Raw genomic sequence first — 22,186 nt, 5'->3', positions numbered from 1 at the left:
TGCTAGACTATGACTTAACTAGGGAACAGATGCTCAATGCCTTTACAGGTCCCCAAACCATAAGAAACTATTTTCTCATGTTCTTCACTATACTGATTCAGGAACATGCCAGGCTTCGTCTGTAAAATCTGTTCTGCTGAACTGGATGCCCAGCTGTTAATGGCAACACTAGGAATGGAAAGTGGAATATTTATAATACTATACACCATACAGCTGTCTTCTAAAGAGCAGTCATCAAAATTTTATTGAATGCCGGCTAAATACTCAAAGGAAAGAAAGGTCAACATAAATTAAGACTATTTTTCCCAGAGACAACTCCAACTTTCCTAGTACATTCTTAAATCTTAAACAACACTTAAAGACTTCTTTTATATAAAGCAACTAAAAACCTTTAAAATCATTCTATAAAAGCTTCAGAAGATTATTTTAGATTAAACAAGGTTTGCAGAAACATTTCATTACAAAATAGAAGAGCTCAAGCACCATGTTGGAAATGGGCCATTTTGATTTGGAAACTCATTCTGAAAATGTTGAGAAGACCTTAGCTATAGATCAGCCTCTAAAGACAGAAATGGCCAAAGATTCAAGTAAGAACAGAGCCTGGAACAACCTGTCTCACAACACAGAGAAAAGTTTAACAGCATCTTTAAAATATAACTTTTTGACACTGGTTCCAAGTTAAAACCTTTAGGTTGAAAAGGATCACCCCAAACACTTCTGCCTTAAAAAACAGATCAGATTTACTATGTGAGATTATTTATTTATTTTTAATATTAAAGTCACCACCTTCTTGCCATGGGACAATCAAAGCCGAAAAATTCTTAACAGCATGTTTCTTTTAAAATATAGTGCCCCTGTATTGCTTAAGGAATGCAGACTCCATTACATCTTTCACCCCAATGGCAGCAAAGAAACATTTTATACGTTAATACATTCACTCTGCAAAGGTGCTCTAGGGGACCATGTATTTGCATGCTACACTAAGGCATGTTATGATGAAGGTTTTTATGACTGACTTCAACGGAAGCTGGAAGCCAAAGTACAGCTGAATCTGGACTCAAGGTAGCTTTATGATTAGGATAAATGAAAAGCTATATGAAAATCCCATTAAATTATAACAAACTAGGGGGCCAATCTTGTCAAAAATGGCAGTGGTCAAGCAGTATACTATTTAAAATCTGTCAGTGACTCCGGATGATAGTAGAGTTACGGTGTTCCCATATTTTGCCTGTGGAGACACTGTAAACACCAACAAAACTGAGCCAACTAGCTCTTTATATTCTAAGGGGGAAAACCACGCTAGAAATAGAGACAAGAACATTGTTGCCAATGCATTTGATGATGCTAGTGTTGACTCATTTGAGCTACAAATATTATTTCTGGAGTGTAATTCTTCAGGTTACTAGAAATAAAGCCTTTTAGAAATGTATGAATAATACAAAGACAGGACCAAGTCTGTATTTAAAAACTGTACAGAAGGGGGGGGGGGGACAGGCTTACAGAGGGAGCATTGTTGTAGTTGTTTTTAATATAACCTTTCTATTTGATAAGGAATCAATTTTATATAAGCAAGCAAAATAATTATTCGAATCAACTAGCCAAATATGAAACTGAATAAATGAAAATGACAGGTCACCTAGTTAGAATCACCTTTGCCAATGAAATGCCCTCCCGATATTCATGACTTCAAATCCTATCAACTATAGCTCAGAGTCAGGAATATCAGGTCTTATAGTTAAAACTATCTAGAGGGGGGGAAAGGCGAAACAAATCTACAATGCCTGGTTTTATTTTTCCAGGGTTTTAGGTAGCAATTACGCCAAATACTATGTGGTGCCTTGAGTTTGTTCTGCTGATGAGCTGCAGTCCACATCTTCTTCTGGATCTTGGCGCTCAGATACCACTCTCTGCAAACAGTATCAACAATGGACTTTAAAAAATAGGTTTATTCACCTTCTTTTCCTTGACGCATATTGAGATATTGAAACAGTTACTTTTAGGGTCTACAAGTCTCAAAATCTCCAGTCAGCAAAAACCCTCAAAATACCTACTGGTAGACTAAAACCTCTTGCAACTCATATGCTATGGCATGTGAATAATTACTTTTCTTGTGTTCTGAGCAGAATGAAGCTAAGCTTGGAACGTGGATTAACATAAACTAGCTCTAGAAAACAAAGAAATGATAGCTTAAATTCTGTCAAAAATAGAAATTACCTTAATTTCCTGTATGGATACCATAAGTGATCACCATGTTTCCTTCAATTTATACATATTGAGCCAAAACACAAATGTCATTTTTTTTTTGCATATGAGTTAGTGAAAAACAAGCTATGAGAAAATAAATGAAGATAGGAGAATACTGAGAGATGGACATCTCAGGCAATGCCACTAAATTATAAGATGTGCACTGAATATCTTTTCTTCGTGTTTCTGTAGCCACAACCTCACTTTAAAATATTGTTGTATAGTGTATGTGTATTCCCACTGAGGAATCCATTCCAGCCTGCCATTTACACCTATCTCCATAATGGTCTGGTTAAAGGGAGGAGAAGGTACAGGCCACGTGAACTCCCTGAACCCTTTGTGCCCCTGAACCCTGATGGCAGTTCCCTGAATCCCTGTCCCATTTTTAAAAATCAGAAGACTACCTAAAATCCCACACTGAGGTTGCTTGAGGGGGGAGGCAGCTGAGTGGCCTAGCCCACCTCTATGCTATCCCCTTCCCTGCCTCCACATATTTTTAAAAAAATGAAATTGGCTTCTTCAGATTTCCCCTTACAACTGACATTTCTCTTTTATATAAATGCTGCTTTTTCTGCTATATTTAGGAGTGGATATCTCTTTCATATTTCTTGTGGCAACTACAGCAAACACTAATGCCAGAGTATCACAGCCGCCACATAAAGCCTGTAGTAGCCCTTTCAACATAGCTGCCACTATAACACTATAGTGTTATAGTGGCAGCTATCAGTTGCCTAAGGGTAGTCATGATATATTTATCATTTATGGGTTTAAAGACTTTGGTCAGATAGAAGTGCATACAGCAAATAAGCAATGGTACCACATTGCAAATTATTATTTAAGTGTTTCGATAAACAAGGACATTGTATCTTTTGAGCAATTATGACTGTATGAAATAAACACTATTGTGGGAACTTCTGCAGTCATTTTGGAACGATATCAGTCTGAATCTTGTCTGTGTCAGTATCTTTTATATTTCTTGCCAAGCATCTACTTTATCTCACAAATGCAGGCATATAAATATACCTGACTACATTTTGATAACTGAGCTGCTTTGTATATAAATATTTCTGAGAACTGGGGAAGCACAAGCTATAAAGACTTAAAGGTGCAAACTTGCATTAATAAGAAAAGAAAGGTGGTCACCCAACCCTTCTTTCAGGAGCACGCTCAAATCTAGAAAGGAATCTCATAGCTGTTAACAGGACACCTAGTGGTCAATGGGAAACTTTTTACAGTGAAAGCAATGCATTTGGCCAATGAATATATAAGCTACTGTACAGTGCAACCACCCTGTAAGTGCTGTGCTTCTATGTTGAAGAATTTTAACAAGCAAATTTATTACATGGAAGCATGTAATGGAATGGGCCTTCACTTGAGTAGATATGAAAAAAGTAGAAGTCAAAAGTATCCATAGGAGAAGTAGCTGATATTTCTTTTTATCCCTCGTATCTCATTGGCTTGTTCACTACTAAAATTGGGTGGCAAATTCAGGGCAATGATAATAATAAATAATAAGCTTCATATATACCCTGCCACCATCTCCCTGACGAGACTTGGGGCGGCTCACAAAAGCACTCTAAGGTGCCACACATAAAATAGAAATACATAAGCATAAAAATAGTACAAAATAAATTTAACCAAGTACAAGTGAACAGACAACATCAACAAATGATATTTTTTTAAAAACTTAAAATGTAGTAAAATGGGTCTCCAGGTGTTTTGGACTTCAACTCCCACAAATCCTAACAGCTGATAAGATGGCAAGGATTTCTGGGAGTTGAAGTCCAAAGCACCTGGAGAACAATTGCCAATGTTGAGGTTGTGCAAAAATTGGCAACAATAAAAGGATTCTGAACACCAGCTAGTGGATAATTTAGACATTACACAAATCTGTTAGCAGCATTCTCGGAGTTTAGGATGGACTCTGCAGAAAATGCTTCTGCTCTATTTCATAAAAGGGGAAAATCAGCCTGTTAAGCAAGCATTGTAAATTCTGATTTATCATCAGTAAATGATTGATGTTATACCTATACTTATACACTTGGGGTCAGAAATACATTTCTTAGGCCAAAGGGGATCGCAAGTAGAAAAGGTTTTTTTAAGAAGTGCTGGCTTAGATTAGCACCAAGTGGAAATATAAAATGTATGGTATACACTTATCATACCAGTTAATAGCAATTTTTAAAATTTATTTTGTATCAAAAGCATTGCATAAATTAGTATAAAACTGATAAAAATAGGAGTGCAGGCAGCTAAATATCTTTTGACCAAAAACGGGCAACAGCAACGGCATTGCCTGTAGCCTCCAACAATTCCTCCTCTCTACATGAGGCAGGGCACAATGGACAAGCATACAGATGCAGAGTTGTCTGTTCTGCTCCACAGTCACACAAGGTATGGGATTCTTTTAGGTAGTGCCATTTTGCCAGGTTGTCTTTTGATCTGCCCACTCCGCTTCTGAATCTATTCAGGGACTTCCAGGTTGCCCATTCTTGGTTTGCCCCTGGAGGAAGACCCTTGCGGGGGGCCATCCAGTTGGGATTTCCTGATTTAGCTGCCCAGAAGGATATCCTTGCTGTTGCTGGAGGGATGCCAAGAGGAGTGGTAGTTGTCATAAAGCTTTTTCTTGATTTGAGTCTATTGGGAGGAGGCTGGTAACCATGTAGCGGGCGGCTTTCACAGTGTTCAACCTTATTTCTCTCACATTTAGCAGCAACTTCTCGTCGCACATCGGGGGGGGGGGGGGGGAATGCCAGCTAGCTTATAGAGTTTATCAACAGGTGTAGGTTTAAGACACCCTGTGATTATTCTGCATGTTTCATTCAATGCTATGTTCACCTGCTTTGCATGGGCAGACCTATGCCAAACAGGGCAGGCATACTCAGCAGTTGAGTAAGACAAGGCCAGGACTGATGTTCTTACTAATTTTGGGTCTGTACCCCATGTGCTGCCAGTAAATTTTCGCATGATGTTATTGCATGCAGCTACTTTGTGCTTGGTATTCAAGCCATGTTTCCTATATGTAGTGTTCGATCTAAGGTGACACCGAGATATTTAGGATGGAAACAATGTTCAAGTTGTTGACCTTCCCAGGTGACTTTCAATTTCCTGTTGGCTTCACAATTGCGTATATGGAAAGCACATACTTTTGTTTTGGCAGGGTTAGGCTTCAGGTGGTTATATTTGTAGCAGCTGGAGAGATCTTTCAAGGCATTAGTAAGTTGGATTTCCACTGCTACAAAGTCTTTTGCTTGTGTTGTTCATCAGGTCATCAGCATATAGAAAGGTCTTTGTGAGTGGTGGTTGTGGCTGATTTGTAAAGATATTAAACAAGGTCGGTGCAAGAACGCTGCCTTGGGTTAAGCCATTCTTTTGCCTCCTCCATCTACTTTTGCTGCCCTGAAACTTCACATAGAAGCTACGGTTTTCTAGGAGAGTCTGGATAGTTTTTGTGAAATCATAGTCTCGGGTAATATGGTAGACTTTCTGCAGTGTTTTCCTATGTTGCACCGTGTCGTAGGCTGCTGTAAGGTCAATAAAAATTGTTCCAGTAATGCAACCTTTCTCATATCCTTCCTCGATGTACTCGATCAGATTAAGAATTTGGGCTGTGCAGTTTTCCCCTGGTCTGAAACCTGCTTGTTGTGCAATAAGCCGGGGTTCAATTACAGGTCCTAATCAATTTAGTAGTATCCTCTCATATACTTTATATAGATGACATAGGAGTGAGATAGGCCGGTAGTTCCTGGCATTGGAGGCGTCTTTGCCAGGTTTTAAAATGGCAATGGTCTTAGTTTTCCTCCATAGTCTGGGAATCTGTTTGTGTGCCATTGATCGTAAAATTTCAAAAGCCTGTTTTCAGCTTTGGGCCCAAAGTGTTTGATTTGCTCCCTCATTAAGTCATCTAGGCCAGGTGCTTTACCAGTTTTACATTGCTTAATAGCTTCTAAGTTCTTTCAGGTTTATGGGGGATGTCAACTGGTGGGTTTCAATTTCTGATTTTCACATTTACTTTCCTGCAGTTGGTTTTCCCATTCTGAATTAGCCGGTGTGCTATCTGGTCTGGTGTTACGTTTACATGTCCACAATTGACCAGAAGGTCACTATCCAGGTGCTTCAGCAATTGCCAGGCTCTTCAGCTACTCTTAGAGATGTGAAGATTCTCAAGTAGTTCTATCCTGCGGTCTTTTTTAGTTTTAGCTATGGCTGTAGATAATTTCTGGCCTGCTGCTGTAGTCTCATTGCTGTATGGATTTTCTTGAAATAGTCTGAGATATTCCTGTAGCTGGTTTTGCGATTCTTTGTTTAGGCCTGGTAGGTAGCTTGTATAGCCGCCTCTAGGGATTGAGAGCCTGGAAGATCTTTTCACAGCTTCTACAAAAAAGAGCATAGTCTTCTATAGATGGTTCTATATCAGAAATAGCTGCTTCCAAGTTCTCTGTAAACTTTGTCCAGCTAGCTTTATTGAAATTATATCTTCTGCAGAAAGGGACATTTTGTGGTCTTACAGTTGCATATGTTTGGCAGCATATTGGTCTGTGTTGTGTATTAGGTATTGGGTTTAATACCCTTTTAATGCAATGGTGGACTATGCTGTCACTTACAAAAATCAGATCAGGGTTATAACCACGCTTCCATCGATCACTATTAAATGATGGCAGTAATTTACTGTCATGAAGGAGGCTGATTTTACTATTGTCGGCCTACATTAGAACTGCTTCACCATTCCTATCATCATCATAGCCCCAGACACAGCTATGGCTACTGAAATCTCCCACAATAAAATTGGCTTGATGGTTGTGGCAATTGGTTGGGGGCGTAAAATAGAAATCAACCCCAGGTGGTTTATAGAGTGATGATACACTGCAGTTATCAAGTTCCACAGATAGGATTTCAATGTTGTTCCCTTCTGTGAGAGAGGTTGCAGAGATTGCTATACCAGATCGTACAAAAAGGGCACTACCATATTGTCTGTGAGATCATTCCACTGCCAGTTGCATTCCGAGGATTTTTGGTCTTCTCATTGTGATGTCTCTGTGTCTTTCCTGTATACATAAGATGTTACATGAAATGTCCTCAGACATTTTGGCCAGTAGTTCTTCCTTAGCAAGCGACAAACCTTCTATATTAATAGTAATGGGGGACATGGAAAGAGCCTCCTCGAAGACTGAGTAAATACAGTTGGGCATCTCCTGGCCAACGTTTCTTGTAAACGACGAAATCTTTCCAAATCCAAAAGCATTGCTTTTAAACATTTTAATAGTTATGATAACAAATAGCTATGAAAAACAATTTCTTGGTGATTTATTTCCTCAGTACTTCAACTGTGTTTTTGTTCTTTTGTTTTTCTCTTTCATGGATGCCATGTTCTTTGGAAGCTTGTTTAGACCACGTTTATGGCTTTTTAGGCTCCCTCCTAATAGTTCATTTGGGAGGCATTTTTTGAATAATAATAATTATATGTGTGTGTGGGGGGGGGGGGGGGAGGAAATCAGGGTTTTAGAGATGCTTAGGTGGTCATAGCCAAAAAAGGCTGTGAACCACTGGGTGTAGACATTGTTTTGGGACACCCAAAATAAAAAGGTGGTGGGAGAGGGTCAATGCATTTCAAATATGACCTGCAAACAGAGGGCCCTTTCACACAGCCCTATATCCCAGAATATCAAGGCAGAGAATCCCAAAATATCTGCTTTGAACTGGGTTATCTGAGTCCACACTGCCATACATCCTATTTCAAAGCAGAAAATGTGGGATTTTATTCAGCTGTGTAGAAGGGGTCCCAGTTCAATGCCGATACTGTGGGATTTTCTGCCTTGAAATTCTGGGCTATATGGCTGTGTGGAAGGACCTGAGTCCACACTGAGATATATTACAGTTCAAAGCATATAATGTGGGATTTTATTCAGCTGTGTAGAAGGGTCCCCAGTTCAATGCAGATATTATGGGATTTTCTGCTTTGATATTCTGGGCTATATGGCTGCGTGGAAGGGCCCTGAGTCCACACTGCGATAATTCCAGTGCAAAGCAGATAATGTGGGACTTTATTCAGCTGTGTGGAAGGGGTCCCAGTTCAATGCATATATTGTGGGATTTTGTGCCTTGATATTCTGGGCTATATGGCTGTGTGGAAGTGCCCTGAGTCCATACTTTGATCTTCAGGCGAGCCCCTCCTTTTGCCCTTACCTTGTGGGTACAAGGGAGAGAGCCTTCTCCTCTGTGGCACCCCCCCCCCCCGACTCTGGAATTCATTGCCCGGAGAGCCCCTACCTTGGAAACCTTTAAAAAGAGTCTCAAGACCTGGCTCTGCCGTTGCGCTTTCGGAGAGTAGCCACAAAATTTTATGCCAGTGCTCCTCCAACGTTCTTGTCCCAGGAGTCCCTGCTCCCCATGTACGAAGGTTTGCTAATTTTCCTATCTCTCTATGAGTTCTCCCTTACAATTAGTTCTGCCCCCTTATCTCACCCTGAGTTTTTAAATCATTTTATGTACATGTGGCCTGCCCTCTGTCATTCTGTTATTATGTTTAGTTCCTATGTTCTGTGTATATTGTTTTATATGCTTTGATGTTTTATATTTTAATGTTATGTTGTTTATTTTATTGCAATTTGTATTGTTATATTGTAATTCTTGTTTGGGCTTGGCCCCATGTAAGCCGCTCTGAGTCCCCATTGGGGAGATGGTGGCGGGGTATAAATAAAGTTTATTATTATTATTATACTAAGATATATTCCAGTGCAAAGCAGACAATGTGGGATATTATTCAACTGTGTGGAAGGGGGCGCACTCATTAGAAAGTAAATCCCACCGCACTCGGTGAGGAACAGGCAAGTAAATATACATGTAAAACAGCTCTCTGCGGGAAATGCTTGGGAACGCACCTCCTTCTGTCTGAAAACCGGGTTATTTAGTAATTTCACATACTGTACCTTAAGGTCAGTGTTCAATACTAAGTTTTTAAAAGTCGTTTTACATGGTTTTCTGCCAGTGTGCTGGTTCCCCTCAAAAATATAGCTCCCGTGAGTCCCTAGCACTGGTAGCCGTGGCAGTTAAATTGGTATCAAACTGCATTCATTCCACACCAAGCATGGGCAAACTTGGGCCCTCCAAGTGTTTTGGACTTCAACTCCCACCATTCCTAACAGCCTCAGGTCCTTTCCTTTTCGGCCGAGGGAGAAAAGGAAGGAGCCTGAGGCTGTTAGGAATGGTGGGAGTTGAAGTCCAAAACACTTGGAGGGCCCAAATTTGCCCATGCCTGAACTACAATGTGGATGCACGCTGTCTGAGGCAAACGCTGAAACCATTGGCTCAGCCCATGCCTGTTTGAATCTTAACCATTCTCCGAAGGGAAGGGCTGAGACTTCAGCAGGCCCCGCCTCGCACACGCGGGACAGGCCTCCCCGCCCGGCCTCCTGGGCTGCTCCGGTACTTACGGCATGACGGCCAGTCCCGAAGCAGCGCGGAGTGCCAAGAAAGCGAAGCCTCCCGCCTAATGCCGAGGCGGTGCGTCGCTCAAACTCGCCCGGCCGGAAACAGGCTCCCCCGCTGACGGCGTCGAAAGGGCCGGGGAAGCGCCGCTCGAGGCGGAGCCCAGCGGGTTGCTAAGCAACGGCGACAAAGGACCTCCGGGAAAGCACAGGCCTGACAAAGGCCTCAGCCAGGTTGGACTCGCTTCCCTTTGCTGCTGTCTCCGCCTTCCTTTGTTTTTGTTCTCTGAGGGAAGGGGATAGCGTTCATCACCATAAAATAGGCCTGCGAAACTGAGAGTCGTAAAAACTTTTTAGAAAGATATAGAATGTATGGGTTGCTGTGAATTTTCCGGGCTGTATGGCCATGTTCCAGAAGCATTCTGTCCTGACGTTTCGCCTGCATCTATGGCAGGCATCCTCAGAGGTTGTGAGGTCTGTTGAAAACTAGGCAGGTGATGTTTATATGTTTGTGGAATATCCAGGGTGGGAGAAAGAACTCTTGTGTGAGGTAGGTCTGAATGTTGCAGTTGGCCACCTTGATTAGCACTGAATGACCTTGCAGCTTCAAAGCCTGGCTGATTCTTGTCTGAGGGAATCCTTTGTTGGGAGGTGTTAGCTGGCCCTGATTGATTCTTGTCTAGAATTCCCATGTTTTATTTGAGGGTTACTGTTTATTTACTGTCCTGATTTTAGAGCTTTTTAAAATACTGGTAGCTAGATTTTGTTCATTTTCATAGTTTCCTCCTTTCTGTTGAAATTGTCTACATGCTTTTGGATTTCAATGGCTTCTCTGTCTAGTATGACATGGTGGTTGTCAGAGTGGTCAAGCATTTCTGTGTTCTCAAATAATATGCTGTGTCCAGGTTGGTTCATCGGGTGCTCTGCTATGGCTGACTTCTCTGGTTGAAGTAGTCTGCAGTGCCTTTTGTGTTCCTTGATTTGTGTTTGGGCAATGCGACATTTGGTGGTCCCTATGTAGACTTGTCCACAGCTACATGGTACAGGGTCGACTCCTGCAGAGGTCTACCATATACTATTTGCTTTGCTGACCGTAGCATTTGTTGGACTTTCTTGGTGGGTCTGTAGATAGTTTGTATGTTGTGTTTCCTCATCAGCTTCCCAATGCAGTCAGTGGTTCCCTTGATGTATGGCAAGAACACTTTTCTTCTGGGTGGATCTTTGTCTTTACTCTCGTGGCTTGTCCTCGGTCTTGCAGCTCTTCTGATGTCTTTGGTGGAGTACCCATTGGCCTGTAGAGCCCAGTTTAGGTAGTTAGACTGTATGCTTTTTTTGTTCTGTGCGTTCCAGTCATTTGTGATTTATGGCGACCCTTGGGCAGCTAAGAGTATGTTACAATGCCATATAATGCAGTTTAAACTGTATTATATGGAGCCCCTTTTACACTGCCATATAATTTAGTTTGAAGCTGCATCATATGGCCAGTGTAGACTTGTGATGCAGTCCAATGCAGGAGGCCCATTCTACACTGCCATATAAAATTTAATTTATCTGGTCACAGGCCAAAAGGAGGCACTAGATAGAGGATAGTCCATTCTACAGGAGGGGGAGTTGATAGAGAAAAACAATTTTCCCCAATTTTGCAAATTATTCTCCCTCCCCAGTTCCCATTTCATAAACAAGGGTTGTTTCCTCCAGGGTGAAATGGGCGGCGGGGGGGGGGGGGGGATAATAAGAAAGCAGGGGGAAATTATTTTACTCCTTCAACCCTTCCCCAAGACTATTCTCTTTCTAGCACCCCCTTTTAGCCTCTTCCCAGATAATATAACAGTACCTTAAATCCAGATTATCTGCTTTGAACTGGATTATGTGGCAGTGTAGATTCCTATAATACAGTTCAAAACATAATGTGGATGGTTTTCGTTGATAATCTGTTTTATGGCAATGTAGAAGGGACCTGAGTCTACACTGACCATACAATGTAGTTTCAAGTGCATTGCCCCTCCCCCCTTTTACACTGCCATGTAATGCAGTTTGAAACTGCATCGTATGGTCAGTGTAGACTCATGATGCAGCCCAGTGCAGTTAAATTGCATTATATGAGTCTACAATGACCATATAATGCAGCTTCAAACCACATTATATGGCAATATAGATAGGGCCTTGGGGGCACGTGGTTATTTTGTAAGGTGGAGCCATTTTTAAATTTAAAAATGACCCACATACAGTAATAATAATAATAATAATAATAATAAGCCATATTTATATCCCGCATTTCTCATCCCAGAGGGGACTCAAGGCAGCCTTACAACAGGCAGCAATTTGATGCCATACGACATAAAATAAACAATTAAAATTAAAACCAGAATATTAAAACATGAATTATTAAAACAGCAATTAAAATCACGCCATCCAAAACATAATCCAGGGCCATTCCATTTTGTCAATCACATTGATTTGTGGTTTTTCCTCAACTTGCTTTGACATTTTCATTTTGTAATACATAACTGACTTAAGAGTTCTTTGGGACATAAAGAGTAGACAGTTAGAAGGTGATCAGTGTCTCCTAACAGACTTTCAAAACACTTTATGAAACGGAAAAATCTGTTCAACATACTGAAAGAAGTCAAGACTAAGTAACAACTTTAATAGATAAAAATACTGTACAATGTCCAAACAAGCTTTTGTCAAGGTCTATCTGTCATCAATGTTGGTAATGGCAGAATTCTTGTTGGATAGTCCCAAATAGAGTGTATCTGCTCAATGAATTCTTGAACTGTAGTCAACACATAGATAAATCCTGTTGATTCAAAGGTAGAATTATTAACAGAAGTCAGACCTCTATAAGTAAAGTCGTAGAAATTGAGTAAATGGGATGATCCCAACATAAATGTTAACCAATGGAATCTGTTAATTCTACATTTTTAAAAAAAATCCAATGAATGAGACAAAGGGGCTTTGAGAATGTTGAGAGTTTCCAGTTTTGTTTTGATTAATATATGGTTTATGATTTGCATGGAGTCTTTCTCAAAATATGCTGCATTTTCCACCCGCTTTCTCCTCTATGCCCTTCCCACTGATCATGTGTCACATCCAGTCTCATACAACATTTCAGAAATTGATTTTTACCAACATTCTCTGAGTGATTTTAAGTTATTTTTCAGGAATTATTGTGCAAGTGCCAAATATTTTATCAGTGTTGCAGTTTAACATTTAGCTTTAGTGTTTTACCTTGCTTGATCTCAGTTGAATGTATCTCCTGAAAACAGTGACCATGTTTACTAGAAGCGAGCTACTTTACTTTTTTCAAGATGTATTAAACACTCAAGCAAGCACAGATACATTGTGTGTCAGAAAGCACTGGGTTAATTTAAACCAATGAGGAGCATGGGAAAGAAAAGTGCTTGCTATTGCTAGGAGTTCACAGGAAAAACTTTAGGATGAACAAAACGTCATGTGGATGTCCACAATAAAATCTATGCTGGAACAAAGAATACTGGGGATTATTTTTTTCTCATCTGAAATGGCTTTAGATTTCCCACACCATCTAGAAATAAAAATGTATTTGTCAGATAGCAGAATGACAGCAAAGAAGAGGACAATGGAGCCTCCCGTATTTTAGGAGCAGTCACTGTTAAGGTACTAAATATATTTATTTATCCATTTATTTTTAAACTCTGGGCACATCAATACTGACTGCTTAAGTTGGCAGGTGATGCAGTCAACCTCATGGTGACTACACACTACACATGGACTGATCTAGATTAATCCAAGGGAAGCTGCTTAAGGCCCCATCTACACTGTGTGAAACTGCATTTCATGTATGGTCAGTGTAGACTCAAGTTAAGGCCTATTAAAAGGGCCAGCAATGATTGCCAACTGTCTTCAGCCGCAACACAAACACCTACCTTATCCTCGCCTTGGGGGGGGGGGGGGGATCCAGCAACCTTCTGGAGAGTCTCATGATTTGTGAAGACTGCTGGGAGGAGGGAGATGGGGAATTGATTTGAAAAACTTCTGTACATGAGATTATTTTTGTATTATTTATTTTGTTCTGAAGTAATGGAATTAAAATTTGAAAATCTGATCAGATCATCAGATCATCATTTACCTATCTCAGATTCCACGTATTTTTCTCTCTATATTTTTCTAGTGAACTGTGAATGTAGCCTATATTTTAATAACCTTAGCTTTCATCTCCCAAATAATTTCTTGCATGCTATGCTTTGAGTAACATATTCAAGACATCTCTGTGCTGCACAGCTGCCCAAATAAGGAATGGCTAAGTAATGAGAGAGCTGAGGAGCATAAACAAGTGTTCATATTTGATAAAACTGGCTACTGGAAAATTAACATTTATTCTCTTTTTCCCTCATTGGCTAGAACTCACTTTCCTTTGTGTGTGCTAACAGTGGTGCTTAATTATTATAGTGACACCCGTTTGCAGTAACTGGACTGTGTCCCTGTGGGGTCCTTCTTATGCCACTGTAATATGAAACTGTCAGGCAAGGCGGTCTGTGTATTATAAATAGGGTACTTCATCCATGATAAGCGATTATTATCTTTCTTTCCCAAGTGTAAAAGGCCTATATAACTCAAGAAGGTGCGAGTGATTTAGGTCTCCCGAGTAAGGCTCCAATGAGTCCTGAAGGGGACCCTACCTATGTTGTTGTGTTGTTATTGAACTTGAAATATTCAATTTATTATACTGGAATATATTTTCAGAAGTCAGCACTGGATAAAATAATGTTGCAGGCGGTTAGACCAACAATCCAACACAATTATATGCCTCTCTATGATGGCCTTCTAAAAACCCGCCCCACCTTTGGTAAAGAACAAAATTACTATTGACATTTACTAACCATATATGAGCAAAAAGTAGTGTTGAATTATTTCAGTTATTTAAAAAGAAAATTCCTTTCTTTGGTCCTTTCATTCAGGTGAGTTTGGTTTTCTTCTGTTGCACTCTTAGGGTCTGCATCCAGGCACATGATAAGCTGCCAAGTCCCCAAACCCACTGAGGCAGAAAATGTAGCTTTAAATCCACTTGGCCCTCTTGAAATAACTATAGTGAAGACAATCTGCATCTCATGCTTGGAATGCTTTTACTTGGCCAAAAGTACAGTTAATTTCTGCAGAGCAGAAGCCCCCTTATTAGAAAGTAATGGTACAGTTCAGTGGGGCATTTCTGATTAAACGCACATTGAATCAGACTGACTGCCACTCAGCATGAAAGTAAAATTCAAATACCTGCACCACAGCAGCTGGAAATGTTGTTAATCCTTCCAAAAACAATTTTCACAATGTAAATTACCATTCCCCATCCTTTAGCTGCTTTTAGCCCAATGGAAGAAATATGACCAGTTATCCATGGTTCTCAACCTGTGGGTCCCCAGATGTTGTGGCCTTCAACTTCCAGAAATCCTAACAACTGTAAACTGGCACCTGGGGACCCACAGGTTGAGAACCATTGACTTTAGATGAAACAATACCACCAATGGCATTAACTTTCCATGGTGGTGGGATTGCATGGTCCTATGAGTGAAGAGGCATTACTTACAGCAGCAGGGCTGCTTCGTCAGGCAGACATTTGCTGTGGAGCTAGCCTGAATGTTCTGAACAACTATTGAGTAGTAGTTGTAATGGAAGATGACATTGGTGAAAGATCTCTCAGAGTTGGTAGTGGGACCATGGTTAATGCTTGTTAGTACTTCGCAAAGGAGGTATGTTAATCTCCTTTTGAATGTCTTTTACCATTAAAAACCCTGTGGTAAGGTAATCCAAGATAAAACGAGATAATGGAAGAAGTTGAAACTTCTGATTGTACTCAGTGAGCCACTGTGGCACAGCAGAGGACAGCTGCAACTAGTAATGTGGCCAATGATGCAGATGGACTCACTCTGATGGGCTGTTGTGCTCAGAGGTGGAGGAAAGCCCAAAGTTGTGCAACACATAGGAGTATAGATTATGAGGTGCATGAGTCAGGGGGGAAGCTTGATATAGTAAAACAAGAAATGTAATGTATGAACATTGTAATACTTGGGATGAGCAAGCTAGAGTGGGCAGGGCAAGGGCATTTTAGCCAAACACAGTGTATTAGCCACATTTTAGCCACACTGTGTTTAACTCAGGAAGCAGAAATCTAAGAAAAATTGAGTGCTATTAATAGTGAAGAGAGATGTAGCAAATACAGTCAAGGGACATAATGCAAAGTCTCACCAAATCCTATCAATAAGTCTTCAGGAAACCACATCAGAATAACAGTAATCCAGGTCTATGCAGCAACTACAGAGCCACAAGAAGAAGAAAGATTCTGTGCTGGAGTCCAGGAGGAAACTGATCATATACCAAAATAGGGCTTATTAATCACAGGCAATTGGAAAGCAAAAGTATGAAAAGAGCAGAGTCAAAGATTGTAGGAAAATTTAGCCTTGGATCAAGAAATTGAGAGTGCCTGATTGACTTTTGTGAAGCCAACCATTTGGTCATTGCAAACACATTCTTCAGGCAACCCAAGTGGTGACTATATGTATGGTAACCATCTGATCACCAATATAAAAATAAAATAGACTACATAATTATAAGCAGAAAATAGAGAAGCTCCATTCTCTGCCAAGAAACAAGGCCATGGTCAAATTGTGGCACAGATCCCAAACTACTAATGTCAAGAATGGGAATAAAGTTAAAGAAGAAAAACTAAATCATACATCATGCCAAAATACAACCTACTTGTAGAATTTAAAGGGAATGTAAAAATATTTTTGCATTTTTAAGCCCAACTGAATGAGGACTAGAAGAACTCTGGATTGAAACTAGGGACACTGTCAGGAGAAAATGCAAAATCCAATATCTGTAGCCACAAAAAGAATAGGAAGCCTCAGTAGACCAAACTCCCCAAGCAGTTGAGGAGAAACAAGAAGCAAAAGTAAAAAGTGACCAAAATAGAGTCACAACCCTGAAGGTGAATGTTCCGTTACTTGTGTGCAAGGACAATAATAATCAGTGCAGGGAAAAAGAAGACAACAAGAACAAAGAAGACATGAAGCCTCTTCCACAAGATCCAAAAAATCAAAGGGAAACTACAGATCTGGGGTTCACAAATTAAGGCCCACGGGCCAGACACAGCCCTAAACTTTAGACCTAGGATCAGCCTAAGTCTGAAATTACTTGAAGACACAGATCAATAACAATCCTAATTAACTTGACTAGATTATCAACCAAAAGTAGGCGCACACTTCCCACCGAAGTACTGGTAAGTTAAAATTGTTCTTCACTTTAAATATTATATTGCTCTTTCATGCATTTTTGCACTACAAATAAGATATGTGTAGTGTGATTCATTCATGCTTTTTTTCAAACTACAGCCGCCCACCCCACTCAATAGTCTGGGGGACTGGGAACTGACCCTTCACTAAAAACGTTTGAGGATCTTTGCTATAGAGCAATGACTCTTAAACTATTTGATGTAGCAGATTGCTAATTACCCTGCCCCCTCGTGCCAGAGACTAGTGCCATATTTGTGTATATTGGCTGCAATTGTATTTTTCTTACTTGGAAACTCTTCAGGTGTTGCACCACTGTCATGGGCTGGCATTAGTCTAGGAACCATCATTTTTTTTGTTGAAGATTAAAATATCAGTTAATCATAAATAAACTTCTAAAATATAGATTCCTGGCCATTACTTACCACAAATAGCAAGTATTGGGAAGTGTTGAGAATGTCTAAGGCAAAATTCATGATGTTGTGGTAAGGTAAACAGGTATATGTAGTGGTTTGTGTACATTCAGTTCATTCTAGACAGAACTTGTCCCACGATCTACAGTTCAGGTGGTTCCATGATAGAGTTTCCACACTGTTTTGAAAAATGTACTCGGAAGGTCAAAGATTTGGAAACGACTGCCTTTTAAACTTGGAGGCTTTGTGGCTCTAGGATGTGCCTTGGGGAAAATTGGTCTTTTGCTGCTAACAAAATTTCCCATACATCTCATCAAAGCTGGGATTTGAGCTTAATCAACTTCATTTCAATAGGATGAACAGCCTCTTCACATGACAATCCAGCGTATACTGGCTGCTTGCCCATAGGCAGCTGGTCAACTGCACCTGTCAGCTACATTCAAAATTAATCTTTCAACACGCATTGGTGGACGCTGGAAAAAATGGCATCTTCAGTGGTATGCCAAAAAGTTGTATCTGGTGTGTGGCAGCACACCATGTGCAATTTAGGAAGCTCGCGCATACAAGAATTTCTGGTATTTACTATGCAAACTACCGTGCACAAAATAATCAGCCCTATGAATTAACCTTGAGAGGGATTAAAATTAGCAAGGCAATAAGAATACTTGGTTGTGCAAGAAGTACCAGATATATAATGATATATATTACATACCTTAGCTATCGTGGCCTGTTTTCCAGTGCAATTGCTACATTGTAATTATATGTAAATGCCAAGTTAAGCTAATGAGTGAATTTCTAATTCCTGTAAAATATCTGTATCTTGTCATTATTATTCAGGTTCACTTGTTATTCTAAGAAATCATGTTCACTATAATAACTAATTATAAGAAAAAGATCACATATTTTCAGCCAGAACTACCTCACAGAGTTAGGTAAAGTGAGGAGAATTAAATTCATATATGCTACTCACTGGAGGAAAGTGAGCAGGGAATTTGTGGAAGGTACAGTATAGCAATGGTTTGGGTATGACATCTAATTCTTTTTTTTCCCGGGTAGTTTTTCCCCGGGTAGTTCTGGTGCAATCTTGGCAGAAGGCAAGAAGTGCTAGCCAATGAGTTTGAATTGGGTCATGCTTATTGGCTAGGAGATCTGGCCAAAGTGCCCAGATGCGAGTTCCACCCAGGTCGTGGGAGGGTGTTTAAGACTGGATCTTTCAGGAACTCATCAGTTGCTTTTGAGCATCCACACCACCAATACTTACTGCATTGCTTTACTCATCATAACTTTAAGAGTAGTTTGCTTGGGTTTTGGATCCAAGACTGCTATTACTGGTGCCTCCCTGATATTAATAGCCTATGGAGGACTCTTGAGATTCAGGAGATATGGGATAGAAGAGGTCTGGAAGTAGATGCCTTTTCTACACTCTCTGGTTGGTCAGGGAATACGTGGGGAGCATCTGCCCAGGAGATCCTTCCCTGTAACTCCTAAGGGTTCAGGGATCAGGCTGATTCTTTGGGCTCATTGACCCACAGGTAGGTTGGTTGATACCTGAATCTAGACCCACACATTTGCTAATCTTATTTATAGCTGTGGCCTACCTATCTGGTATGTATGGCATATTATTTCATGTGGAGCTGAAATTGCCCCTGAATTCACAGTCATTGTTGAATATGTTGATTTCTTAAGAAGGGGAGACTTAAATCAGTATGATCTGAAAGTTACGTTACATAGGCTGTGCCAGAATTTTGTAGGTGGTTTATTTATTTATTTATTTATTTATGCTATTTCTATCCCATCCATATCAATCCAAAGGCAACTCAGGGCAGCGTGCAGAGTTGGCACAATTCGATGCCATATATCAATGTATATATACATATTCGATGTATAAGCAACCATCTATTCATATATTTGTTATTAAAGCCCTCTTTTTTTACATGTGCAAGAGAAAAGCTAAAGAGGCATGTACAGATCTGCATAAAGGGAAAAGTATGGCAAACAACATCTTCCTTCCCATTGTGGATCTCTGTTTGCTTCCATAAACACCAGCACAAGAACTAGGAAAGATGTTGCTAGATCATGAGGTGAATGAGTGCATTTTGATACCACTTTCACTGCCATGTCCCAATGCTATGGAATTATGAGAGTAGTAGTTTTACAAGGTTTTATCCTTCTCTGCTCAAGAATGCTGCTGCCCCACCAAACTACAAATCCAGGATTCCATAACATTTAACCATGGCAGTTAAAGTCATGTTGAAATGTGTTAATTCTACAGAGTAAATGCCCCCACATTCTCTGAACACTCATTTCTCCTGAATGATGTAAGAGTTGGGAGCCACTAATACCTTTTCAGGATGGCATGGTGGTAGAATGAGGATAAGTGTCTGCAAAGCTACCTTTCCCCTTGGCCTTCTTTGTACCCATTCTATATGGAAGAAGCAGAATAAGCAGGCACACTCATTTGATTTCATTGGGATATCACCTGGTATGTCATATAATCAACCTACAAATCTGATTTACTGTTGTGTACTGCCTTGAATTGGTTAAGAAATACAAATAAAGAAGTTTTAAAAATAGTAATGCATGTTGAACAATATTTATACATTCTCTCACCCCAGTCCCTTTGCTGTTGTTGTAGACAGTGAAGTATACAGAGAATATCCCCTCCCACCTGAGCGGGTGGACAGATGGTGATCCAATATTGAGGTATGCAAATAAAAGAAAGAGTCTCTCAATATGTTTTCATTATTCACAGGATGGCTGGCAGTGAGAAGAGCAATGCATCCCCCTTCAGTGAACAAACAGCAGAAAACTCTCATTCAAAGAGATTCCAGAATTATGAAGAGGAAATGTTTTATAAGAACTGCCGAGCAGCCTATCTAGCAGTCTTTAAAAGCAGTTTAGAAAACATTAAATCAAAAGAGCAACTGTGTTTGGGTAAGTTTTATTTATTTTAAATTTCGGGCTGTACGAGAGGAAACTGTCAGGATGTGAATGATATCTTAAAATCCCAAATATTTCTTGTGTGTTTTAACTGTTCAGTATATCTGTGAAACTGTCTTGTATTTTATATTTCTATACCTCTGTGTTTATAGGCTGCTCATTAAAGTATACCATTTGGGCATCCCGTATCTTAGCATCAGAAAATCATGTACATAAAAAATAAAATAAATCTTTTTCCAGTCTCTTTTCTTCCTAACAAACATGTTTTGAATATTCCTGCCCTGAAGATGCTAAAGCCTAAACAAGTACATATAAGAAGGAACTTCCTGAAATAGCATGGACTTGAGCTGGGTAGTGCTTTATAAGTTAGAAACAACATTTTGAATTATGTCCGAAAATGGACTGGCAACCCATGGAGCTGTTGCAAAAAAGGCATTACGTGTTCTTCGCAGCCACCTCCTGTTACGTAACAAGCCAATCTAGTAGGCTCTTTGGGCAGCTCTGTGAACCAGCGGATGTTTCTGAGCACTTTCAAAAGCAGCTCCATTAAGAGAATGTTACACTAATCCAGATGGGATGTAACAAAGGCATGTGTTTCTATGACCAGAGTGGGAACAAATACAAGGCTGGGGTGCTCCAGAAATAATATACAATTAAAACAGGGCTGAGCAGGGGCGATTGGGATATAATTAGGTCTGCCCAGTAAAGCCAGTGAGGTGGTGGTTCTCCATCCTCAACAACAACTGGAGGTTGCCCATTTCTGGTGCAGTGTTTTAATAGGATTTTAACGATTTGAGAATAGCATTTTCAGTGGTTTGAGAAATGCTCATTCTGAGACAGAGGACCTAATGCTACAGCTGCTGCTATGTGTATACTTACATACATGACTACAAATGTACACAAAATGACCATTGTAATCTACTGTTTATAATCATCTACATTCTATTTTCGTGGGACAATCTAAATTCTTTTTACCATATCCTTATATGTTATGTAGCTCTATTAGATTTTCAGGACTGCTGCTTGTAAAATCTCAGTATTATCTTCCACTAATCAGGACGTTAAATATGAATGGTGTGAACAAATGCTTTCTCTCCGTTCCATGCTACTTCTTTCATCTGTGTCCATATGTCACTTGGGTACACGGCAAGTGTTTGGCCATGTCTATTTCAAGGTCAGATTACAGAAGACAAGAGTTCAAGGCCATTTCATTTCTAGAGACCTCTGAAACTGTTTAAAAAACAAACAAATAAAAATGTGTATTTTAGTCCATTGCAAACTTTTGATTCAGTTTTGACAAGAAACCAAGGTGACCTCGGTTGTGACATATGATATTTGATTAATATCTTGTGACATACCATATTGATTACTATGATATACTACAAGTCCTACACTGACATTTACAATATACTTCTTCAAATCTTTGTTTTTATGACTTGCAGTTAAGAAATATGATACATTGTTCTAGACTAAAATGTTCCTATAGTCACTTATCAGAACCCACACATTTTTTATAGAAAAGGTACATTTAATGCATAGTAGACCTTTCTTTAAAAAGTAATATGAAGAATCTGGTAAACAGATCATAAGTACTGGTTTCCTAGTATGTCTAAATAATGCACCAAGCAGCAGAGTTTTTTAGTCTATCTCTGGGGAGGTGGGGTGGGATTTTATTTATTTATTGTCTTTTAAGAATATGAACACAAGGTTAAAGTAGGATGCTGGGTTGTCCCTCAGAAAACTAAAATACCTACATAATAAAAGTCTCTTATGGGCATTTACCTTTATTCAGTGATCTACATAAACAGATTCAAATGTCTTATCAGTTTGCTTTTTTACAGAGAAACCTATTTGACAAATTATGCTTGCAGCTGTAGGTTTAAAAAGGAGTTTTGACTAGGTC

The 22,186-nt window shown here is 39.8% G+C and overlaps 2 protein-coding genes across 4 annotated transcripts in view; one reads left to right on the top strand and one right to left on the bottom strand.

The window, feature by feature from the left end:
* The window catches only part of ITGB3BP (integrin subunit beta 3 binding protein), a 50,868-nt gene extending 41,098 nt beyond the window's left edge, over nucleotides 1–9,770 (bottom strand). The window contains exon 1 of the mRNA XM_060773660.2: nucleotides 9,675–9,770. Within this exon, the coding sequence (XP_060629643.2) occupies nucleotides 9,675–9,679 (5 nt within the window). The 5' untranslated portion in view covers nucleotides 9,680–9,770. The remainder of the gene's footprint in view (nucleotides 1–9,674) is intronic.
* A 25-nt stretch (nucleotides 9,771–9,795) lies between these two features.
* Nucleotides 9,796–22,186, top strand: part of LOC132774005 (phosphoglucomutase-1) — an 89,420-nt gene continuing 77,029 nt past the window's right edge. The window contains exons 1-2 of one of the 3 annotated variants that reach the window (XM_060773656.2): nucleotides 9,796–9,902; nucleotides 20,096–20,277. In XM_060773656.2, coding sequence (XP_060629639.2) covers nucleotides 20,097–20,277 — 181 coding nt within the window. In that variant the 5' untranslated portion in view covers nucleotides 9,796–9,902; nucleotide 20,096. Of the gene's footprint in view, nucleotides 9,903–13,228; nucleotides 13,308–20,095; nucleotides 20,278–22,186 lie in introns of those variants that run through there. The other 2 variants (XM_060773658.2, XM_067467853.1) reach the window with 2 other exon arrangements.

The sequence above is a fragment of the Anolis sagrei genome, chromosome 4 (assembly GCF_037176765.1).
Source record: "Anolis sagrei isolate rAnoSag1 chromosome 4, rAnoSag1.mat, whole genome shotgun sequence".
Lineage (NCBI taxonomy): Eukaryota > Metazoa > Chordata > Lepidosauria > Squamata > Dactyloidae > Anolis > Anolis sagrei.
The sequence above is the reverse complement of the archived record's forward strand: the minus strand, read 5'-3'. Positions and strand labels throughout refer to the sequence as shown.